The sequence below is a fragment of the Carya illinoinensis genome, chromosome 13, assembly GCF_018687715.1.
Source record: "Carya illinoinensis cultivar Pawnee chromosome 13, C.illinoinensisPawnee_v1, whole genome shotgun sequence".
NCBI lineage: Eukaryota > Viridiplantae > Streptophyta > Magnoliopsida > Fagales > Juglandaceae > Carya > Carya illinoinensis.
In genome coordinates, this window is record NC_056764.1 from 32365842 (window position 1) to 32375914 (window position 10073).

The following is a 10073-nucleotide window of genomic DNA, read 5'->3' on the forward strand; positions in this document are numbered from 1 at the left end:
TTTAGGAGAAATAATCAACTTATTAATATGGATCTCAAAGTTTTTGATTATATAATATTGGCCTTCTTAACATGGATCCAAAGTAAAATACAAGAGAAATTATTTTATGTTGGTGATCTATACAAAAAATAGTTTGTAATTATGTTTTTATGCTTTTTCAATCTCTTTTTAATTTACATAAGAGAGATGATGTTTGCAGTCCTAAGATGCAAAAGTCAAGCACACCCCTTTTGTAAAAAGTTGGTAAATCTATGACCTATATAAAAATAATAATTTTTTAATAGTAAACCTTTTTTTTTTTTTTTAAAAAGAGTGCATAGAGCTTGCATATCCTAAATTGTATCTAGTATTACTCATTATATAAATGTGTCACATAGTAGAAAAGTAGCCCCCCTTAACATAATTGCTGGATCCACCATTGCATTGAACCATAAAAAATGTACAAAAGAAAGTCTCATAACTAAGTTATATATAAGAGGCTTCCAATCAGATTAATTAGCTAGACTAATTAATTCAAACCTACTAGAAAGCTCCATTATTATATTTATTCTTACAATTCCTTAAATCTAATGAATAAAGAAAAACAATAATTCAAATTTGTCACTTCAGGACTTACTATATATGTATGATAGCCATTCGAATAATTAAAGAAAAACAAAAATATTGTGAGATCTAAACCCAACATATCACAAGTGAAATGCTAAGGCATTAATAAAATTTGAAACCATTCAATAAGCAAAGCAGCTAGTTAGGATTGTAAGAAACTCTACATGATACATGGTTGGGATCTGAAGTCGATGTAAAAGCCCAGAAGCATTTCGATCATTGATTGTGAGATGAGATAATATGGTTTTAGATGAAAGTTGAATAAAATATTGTTAGAATATTAAATTTTTTAATATTATTATTGTTTTGGGTTTTGAAAAAGTTAAGTTGTTTATTATATTTTATGTGATAATTCAGAAAAATTATAATGATGAGATAAGATAAAATACTAATTTTACTATCCAAACGGGGTTAGTTTATAAAATCTGAACACACTAAAAATGCGAAAAGTTGAACAACCCACACATAATGAAAAACGGAGACCATCCACAGAGCAATTTATTATTCTGCAAGCGTACGTTTCAGCCAATACAGAAAGAAAATTACATTATTCAGAAAGTACAATATTCGTAGAGAAGAGCTATATGCTCAATTTATTGATCTGAGACCACCCTATTTGGTAGGCAGTTCTTAATACGAAAATCTTCATTTCTATTTCTTGAGGAAATTCTTGAACCATTGTGCTGAAAGTTTAGGATATCTTTTCAATCCGTTCTCATAGTCGATATAGTGGATGCCAAATCGAATCGTATAACCAGAGAACCATTCAAAGGTGTCAAAGAATGACCAAGCAAAGTATGCCTTAACTTTCACGCCCGCCCTATTCCATGGAAAAAAAGTGAATTAAAGGTGAGAGAGAGAGAGAGAGAGAGAGAGAGAGAGAGAGAGAGAGAGAGAGAGAGAGAGAGAGAGAGAGAGAGAGAGAGAGAGAGAGAGAGAGAGTTGTATGAATTAAGCACTTACCCAATAGCCTTATGAACTTGGGCAAGGTGCCTATAATGATAATCAATTCTGTGGGTGTCCACAAGAGCTTCCTTAATAGGTAATGAGGCATTTTTGACCTCATTGACTCCTAATAAAAAATTACAGTTTAGCTTAATTAGATAAAATGGGACATCCAATTAGAATTCATCATCGACTTTATGCAACAATAATTGAAAAAGGTTGAGAAAATTACCGTTCTCGGTGATGTAAATTTCTGGATCACCGTACTCGGTTTTTGTGTAGACAAGAAGATCGTAAATTCCTTTAGGATAGACATAGAGCCAACTTGAACCAGCCTGAGATTGATAGAAAATGAACTGATCACTACATAAAAATTTGCCCAAGACTGTTTTCGTTTGTCATCATGTACTGTTGGTAAGGTGGATAAAAAAATATAGCTATTAAATCCATATATTTTGCAATAAAACAACTACTAAATTTTCTACTTTGGTACAGATGACAACGTTTGTAAGATCCAATATCGTCCATTTGGAATCTTATACAGTGAAAAATATATATTAATTTACTTATAATTCATATACCTGTGGACCAATGAGGACCCCGTTACGCGAACCTGCCATGCACAGCCAAACAATTAAAAAAAGACATCTAGTTAATATTCGATACATGATATATAAGACAAACATATCGATCAATGCTAGCTTTTCAAGTGTTGAATATTGTACGTACCTGTTTTATTAACAAGAGGGTCTGTCAAGTAGCTTTTGTTCAGAGACTTATCTTCAGGTGCATCAGCAACATAATTCGCAGTATAGTAGTTTAATCCGATAAAGTCGTATGATCCCTTCACCAGCTTCGATTGCTTTGGAGTGAACTTGGGTAATCGGTTTCCACGCACGTGAGTACGCATGCTGAGGGGATAGCGACCCTTTGTCAAGGGGTCCATGAACCTGCAACAAAATATAAACCATCTCCAAATTGAGATCAGGATATGAATTACGATGTAATCCTCCTATAATTTAAAGACAAAAGCAGGTGTGAACGTGTAACAAAACTAATTAAAGAAATACATACCATCCAAACCTAAAATCAATGGCACGTAACGCGGCAGCACGGTCTTTCTTCGATTCAGAATATGGAACCATCCAATCCAAATCAACTGTTATCCCTATAACACCTTTTTGCTTTGCCTGAACATAGTGAACGTGACTTGGTTAATGATCAGGCGAGGGCTAGTCTAGTTTAAGTCAACACAACGTCCGTACGACAGAGGCGTATATATATATATATATTTTTTTGGTTGGTGTGAACTTCAACTTTGGTAAATATATACTAGTATTGGAACCTGATATTTGGTCTTATACACGTTTACGGCAGCTGCATGAGCAAGAAGCAAATTGTGGGCGACGGTATATGGCTCCGTCGCTGAATCCCCACCGGTGCAATTCAAATTCTGCCAGCTCGAACATCTAAAAGGTGCTAAAACCCCTGCTGCATATCCACCATTGGTGTACATATGAGGCTCGTTTAGGGTGGTCCAATGCTTTACCCTATCACCAAACTCCTTGAAGCAAAGCTCTGCGTAGTCCTTGAAGTCTTCCCTAAAAATTACGTACGCATGCACAGATATATTAGAATTACCCATTTCTATATATGGAATGTTGGTGATACGGTCGTGATTTAGTCATCACTTACACAATGCGATGACTTAAGAAACCGCCATACTCATGATCTAAGGCCATCGGAGTTTCCCAGTGGAAGATTGTCACATAGGGCGTAAGACCTGCATTTCAATAATTTTAAGTACCATTAATACATGATCATCAGTGAATTATTAGTATATGATATGTTCATGTGGACGGCCATGACCTTTGGCTAGGAGTTCATTGATGAACTTCTTGTAGTGGTCGATTCCTTTCTGGTTCACACCACCACTAATCTTTCCGGCTGAAAATAGGACACAAATAAATTGGTTAATATGACTTATGATTATAAATCGAAAGCTTTAAAATAAATATACAATTAATGCATATAGTGATCGGAAAATTGCAAGAGATCATTGATGCAGAAAAGCATGTAATTAATCACTTGGTATCAGTCTGGGCCATGAGATTGAGAATCTGTATGCATCTGCATTCATATCCTTCAGGAGCCCAAAGTCCTCCTAAATTTTCAAAAAAGGAAAAAAAAGTCAGAATTAATTTTTTTAGCATAAAAATGTTAGAAAAAAAAGCTTTTTTCTTTTAAAATTTTTTATATAAATTTCTTTAAAATAATTTTTTTACTTTTTTTTATTTTTAGAATTTTGAAATTTGAGATTTATAATTTAAGTTTTTTTAAGGACTTGACACTACCTGGCCTTATCATAATAGAACAAAAATGGAATGGAAATGCTACCTCATCAATATTTAATTATTTTTTCTTATGTGATATGTGTGTATATATATACACCTTTTACTCTTATTTATCCAGTAATTAAACGGGGAAAAAAGGATATGCGTACCGCGTAACGATGATATTGATCATCAGCAACATCTCCATTACTGCCATCTGCTATCTTCTCTGCAATTTCATACAAATCTTATGTGTTAACTATGACTAATTAATGTACATGCCTAACAACCAAAGTTTGTTCGAATATTTTCCTATGAGTAGTGTGTAATGGGAATTACGCAGTATATTGGCCTTGATAAAATAAAAAAGGAAGGTTGTTAGTCTACCTCCAGAGATTAAATGTCAAATCCTTCTTTCTTTCAGAAATAGAAGGTTTTAAATTATTTTTCATCTTCATTGCATCTGAAACAATTAACGCTTTGTGCGCACGTAATGTGAGTGTGCGTGTATATATAAAAATATATATATAGAGAGAGAGAGAGAGAGAGAGAGAGAGAGAGAGAGAGAGAGAGAGAGAGAGAGAGAGAGAGAGAGAGAGAGAGAGAGAGAGAGAGACCTGGGTATTTGTGGGTGTAATAATCCCACATACTTAGTCCCTTGCCATCTTCAAACGCTGCACCGTCATACTGGAATTCAAACACATATTGCGGCATGCACGTAAATGCATGAATTATTCTTGAGATCTCAGGGAACTTGGACGTACAAAAACTCAAAATATATATGATATAAACATGGACGTAGAAAACCTGGGGCTTACCTGATAGCCAGCTGATGCTGCACCAAAAGTGAAACCTTTGGGAAAGCTGGTCCTGTTGAGTGAAGAAATGCCGTAACTGGGAGTAATAGCATTAGCATTACCGGTGTTGGCGAAAGAGCCAACAAGAACAAGAAGGCCTATGAGTATGTAACCAGCTTTCATTGTCATAACTGGTTTTGGTGTGGTTGTGAGTGTTGCTAACTCGGCTTTTTATAGAGGTGCTAGCAGACCAATTGGGCTATTTCTCCGGTTATTTTTTTCTTTAGATCTTGTATTATCTATTTGTATATTATACAGTACTGAACACGTTGGGACAATAAGTATTTGCATCGTTAATATATATTGACATGCGCATAGCATTGAACTGTGAGCCCATCAGCTAATTTTGTCTCGGTTTTTGTTTGTGTTACTATTTGAAATGAGGCCGATAGAGCAATAATTCATTTGTAAACTATTTAGAAGTTTGTGAGATTAAAAATTATTGGGGTGCATCAACATTTGTGTAATATTCAAAATAACTATCTCTCGAGGGAAGTGATCGGTGGCATCCATCATCACGAATTTGTGCAATTAATTTGAGCTCTGCTGTACAAAGTCCCAAGATTTACATGACAAGACCTTGATCTGGAGATAATACATGCAGATAAGACATTGCCCATATGCTTAATATATAATCTAGCTGGCTAGTAGAAATATGTTTGGTTTGTTTTCTCTGGATAGCACTTTTAAACTTCGTTATTAACTCCAGTTTCTTTATTTTCTTTATGGACTATATATTTAAGTATTTTAATTAGTATAAATTTCAACTCTTAATTTTCTTTGGAAATTCAGTTTTGAGATTTTGGTTGTAACCCCATGCTATATATATATATATAAATAAAAGGTATTCATCGCTCATAAGTAAGAGTTATCATTTATCAATAAAATTAGAATATCATCTTTTTTTAAAAGAAGAAGAAAAAAGAAAAATCTAACTCGTAGCTAGAAATGGAGAAATCTTTATCGTGATGCCAGGATGCTAGTATGGATCGATTTATGCAGGTTCTTGAGTACTGGGGCCATGTGCCATGACCTTAATGATCTGGGCGCGCGCGCGTACGTGTTCTAAATTATCTGGATCGATCATCATGATATGAGAAACTCAAACTTAAATTATTTTAGATTATTATAATATTTATTATCTGGCCAACCGATTATTAAATATATATATATAGGCCTCCTTTGTCATGTGTAAAACAGAACAATACTTTAAAATTATAGATGGGAGATTGATTATTTGGATTATGAGGAATAATTTATAGCACCGATTGATAAGATTCGCTTTGCAAGTTGTCATTATATATAAAAATTTCGAAACATGCATTACACGATTTCTTAGAATTCTTGATTTGGACGGGTAAGTAAGATGAATTAAGAAAGAATCTTACCTCTTCTATCTAATTACTTCTAAGAAATTTACTTAGTTCAACAATTAATTAGTTTATATATTTTCATTAATTCATGCATAACCCTATATGCATCTAGCATATTTCTAAAATATTGCAGGACAAGTTTTATAAAAGGAATGTGTAACAGCCAGGTTCAGTGTCAAAATGTTTAAAAAAAAAAACAAAATTGGATATATGGGTGAAAAACTTATTTGAATTTTGGAATATATAATATTTTTTTTAAATAGACTATGAGTCTAAAATTTCGGTGAACTAAGATTTCTTCGACTTTGTTTTCTAAGTTAAAAGATCGCTAAGATAATTTTTTTTTAACAAATTAGATTATTTCTTTTATAAGTGGGAGTCAAGACCCAAAATTCAGTGTAAAAGCCCAAGCCCGTGAGATCTTCTATCACACTCCACATTCTACACAACTCACGTCCGTTTGTCACTGTATGCACGACTTCTTTGTGTCCGTGTCCTTGGAATGCACTTTTTTTTTCTAAGGTTTTATTCGATCACCTCTTGCACGACGACAGTCTTGTGCCCTAGGTTTCCTTTTTCATAGCCAACTGCACCTCCTCCAACAGTTATAGAGCAACAGCCCCACAGACAACTCTTTATTCACGGCTTCATCACGTCCATTTTTCATGGCATACTTGTTGCACGTCACTCCTTCCCCCCTTCTATAGGGTTATTGTTGGAAACCCCCCAAGTGTGTTACCATTTGAGTTTGCAGCCACCCACCCACTGAAAGAAGGTTCCCACTACTCCTAGAAAGCTGCAGCAGCCCCTCAACAGTCAAAAAAACTTGCTGAAAATTTCTTAGTTGTCAATTATGGTGGCTACGTTAGGTGGGCTTCTCCTATAAAAAGAGATCATTTGCAATGGTATAAATCATCCTCACTGAGGTGAGAGATCAAGGCAGGGCTATGGGTGAAATATAAGTTCTGGGGAAACCTAGAACATAGGGCCATTTTGAGAGATAGAGAGTTGTTTATGAGTGTTTGTAATTTTGTACAAACATATTGAAAATATTGAGTTTCCGCTTCAGTGGAGGTAAGCAAGTTGCCGAATCACTTAAATATTGTCTCTCTATTATCTTGTGTGATTTTTGGACAGGCCATAGGCACAACAATTGGTATCAGAGCTTTGGATTCGTATTGTTTAGAAAAATCAAGTTGATCAAAATAAATTTTTGATCACACAATAATGTTCCTTGCGTTAAGATGAATCCGTTGCCGTAAACGGCATAAAAAACGGATGCCGGAGGAGCCCATACGTGCCTCTAGAAGTTGGAGAGTGCACAGACGCTCTTCAGTCACACCAGAGGAAGAAGACGAGTGAGTAACACACGCCCACATGCCCCACTCACATCTGGAGGAAGAAGACGCGTGAGGGACACGCATACACTCGCCCCCACGCGCATCGGGGGTTGAAGACGCGTGAGTTGCACTCACTCACGCGCCCCCATGCGCCTTAGAGGGCACTGGCGTGTGTAGGACACGCGCCGCACGCACCTCAAAAGTCCTTCTGCCATGCGTGCATCTCACACTCCAGGTGATCTGGACCGTCCATTTTTCAGATTTTTGTTGGGCTAGATCTAAGCTATTCGGAGTTCGATTTCAACGATCAAATAGTGCTTTCCAACTATTTAGATCATTCCGGACTCATCCGTAAGGTGGGAATGTTGAGATTCTCCATCGGTACCTTTGATCTGAATCATCTACGTGTTACAGATCATTTTGGGTTAGATCTACGCCAGTTAGAGTTCAATTACGATGATCAAATAGTGTTGATAAACTATTTGGATCATTCCAGACTCATCTGTATAGTGGGAATATTGAGATTCGCCATTGATACATTCGATCTGAACCGTCCACGAGTTGCAGATCATTTTGAACTTGATCAACGCAAGTTGGAGTTCAATCGCGATGATCAAATAGTGTTGACAAACTATTTGGATCATTTCGGACTCATCTGTATGATGCGAATGTTGAGACTTGCCATCGGTATATTCGATCTGAATCGTCCACGAGTTGCAGATCATTTTGGGCTTGATCAACGCCAGTTGGAGTTCAATTACGATAATCAAATAGTGCTGACAACTATTTGGATCATTCTGGACTCATTCGTATGGTAGAAATGTTGAGATTCGCCATCGGTACTAATGATCTGGACTGTTCATACTTCAAATAAGTTGTGGGCTTGATCGCAACCAGTTGGAGTCGTGATGGACTCATTTATTTTGGGCTTGATCTCAGCCAGTTGGATCGTGCCAGACTCATTGGTTTTGGGGCTTGATGTCAACCAGTTGGAGTCCAATGTTGCCGAACTCAGTTCATTTCGACTTGATTTAAGCCAATTGGGATCGTGAAGTTTGAGAAGCAAACTTCAGATCATTGGATGATGCTGATTAACTTGTTATAACAGCATGTTTTGGCAGTCATACAACTCATGGAGCATAATGTTATTAAGAGGAGAACCGCAACGGATCTGATTGTGGCTTTCTTTGAAAAACCAGCTGCAAATAACAAAGTGCAGATGAATAAACAGTTCAATTTCAGAAAAGGCAGAAGGTACTATTATTGCCCAATAGTATTTGGGGTTGTTGTCAAAAAGTTGGGAGGTCATGAGAATGGCTATGAGTAATTCTACAAAGAAAATGAAGTTGAAGTTTCTTAATGTAAGAGATCTTATCCTAGATGAAGAGGTGCATAGAAGAGATTCTAGCAAGATCTCGAGTTGTTGGTCCTGAATGTTGATGGTAAGGACAGAGGCAAGTCAAGATGTGTACAACAGATGACTCGCTAAGAACTGTGGCAAGACAGGCCACAAGAAACTGCTAAAATCAGGAGAAAACTGATAATTATGTTGTGAATATGGTGACTGAAGAAATACATGTCATCGTATTTCTTGCAGTGCACAATGCTGTTAAAGACAGCTTGAAGACAACAATCAGTCAAGTGTGTTTTCTCAAAAGGGTGTGGAAGGTCACGGATGATTCATTGGTCTTGGCTCATGGTAATGGTCATGTTAATTAGATGAGGAAGTAAAAAGAACTCAGTTTTACTTTTCCTCATCTAAACCTGAAAAAATCTCCCTAGACCACGACATGAAGCAAAGGTGTGAGAGATGGGAACAAAACATCAAATGTTCCAGGGATATCTACACCTAAAGTTGATGATTGCATGACTGCCAAGATGATCAGACCTCCATGGTGGTTACTACCTTAAACTATTTCCTGCTGAATGAAGGTAGTGAATTACAGTATGAAGAAAAATCTTGCAAGAATGGAGATTATGCAAGTTGAAGTTGGTAGAGACTGCACACAAGATGGACACATCGACTGAAGATAGGATATGTTAACAGCAGGATGAAGAGTCAGTCGCCCAGGTCAAAGATGGAGACCTCAGCGACAGGTTCTCTGATATGTGTCAAAGTCCGTGCGAGACCATTGATTCCCAGTGCAGTGGGAGATGTGTTGCCTTATATAGATGTGTTAATTAAGGGCACTGTATGTGATGAACTAAAGTTATGCATCACTTTAGTTAGTCTTCTAACTTGAAGACATGACCTGTAAAATTGTAAAGATGATAAGGGATTATACTGAAGATAGAGGCTAGCATGCTAAGAATCGGTCTCCAAGTTAGAGATTGGTGTGATTGTAGAATTATGGAGCCTGGTTTGAAAACTATAAAGGCACTAGACATATTGTTTTCTCGGTTGTGGCTCGAGCGAAACTCAGTTCGCTCAAGGTGTACATGAGTGCGGACTCATGTTGAGTGCGGACTTATGTACTCGAGCGAAAGCAGAATCCTAAAGAGTTGAGATTGTGCAATAAAGCACTTGTAAGTCTCCTATGAAGAAAATCACTTGCAAGCTCTGTGGATGTAGACGATGCTGATGCATTTGGAGAGTCATATAGACATCCATTTGAAGAT

At 36.5% G+C, this 10073-nt stretch overlaps 1 protein-coding gene across 1 annotated transcript; it reads right to left on the minus strand.

Moving 5' to 3' along the window:
• Window positions 1–1072: 1072 nt before the first annotated feature.
• Window positions 1073–4880, minus strand: LOC122292455 (beta-glucosidase 24-like). Its single transcript, XM_043100817.1, has 13 exons — window positions 4703–4880; window positions 4502–4571; window positions 4055–4113; window positions 3640–3715; window positions 3421–3498; window positions 3247–3334; window positions 2897–3152; window positions 2626–2741; window positions 2281–2501; window positions 2133–2164; window positions 1784–1886; window positions 1570–1678; window positions 1073–1426 (listed from the first exon to the last, which is right to left on the minus strand). The coding sequence occupies exons 1-13, from the start codon at window positions 4868–4870 to the stop codon at window positions 1258–1260; spliced, it is 1545 nt and encodes a 514-aa protein (XP_042956751.1). The 5' UTR covers window positions 4871–4880; the 3' UTR covers window positions 1073–1257.
• Window positions 4881–10073: the final 5193 nt, after the last annotated feature.

What these genes read in the sequence shown, in the direction of transcription:
- LOC122292455 (XM_043100817.1), bottom strand. Translation starts at nt 4,870, where the DNA reads ATGACAATGAAAGCTGGTTACATACTCATAGGCCTTCTTGTTCTTGTT. An exon ending in ATCAATATCATCGTTACGCG is followed by an intron (nt 3,716 to 4,054) that starts GTACGCATATCC and finishes TTGAAAATTTAG; the next exon opens with GAGGACTTTGGGCTCCTGAA. An exon ending in CAAGTTCATAAGGCTATTGG is followed by an intron (nt 1,427 to 1,569) that starts GTAAGTGCTTAA and finishes TCCATGGAATAG; the next exon opens with GGCGGGCGTGAAAGTTAAGG.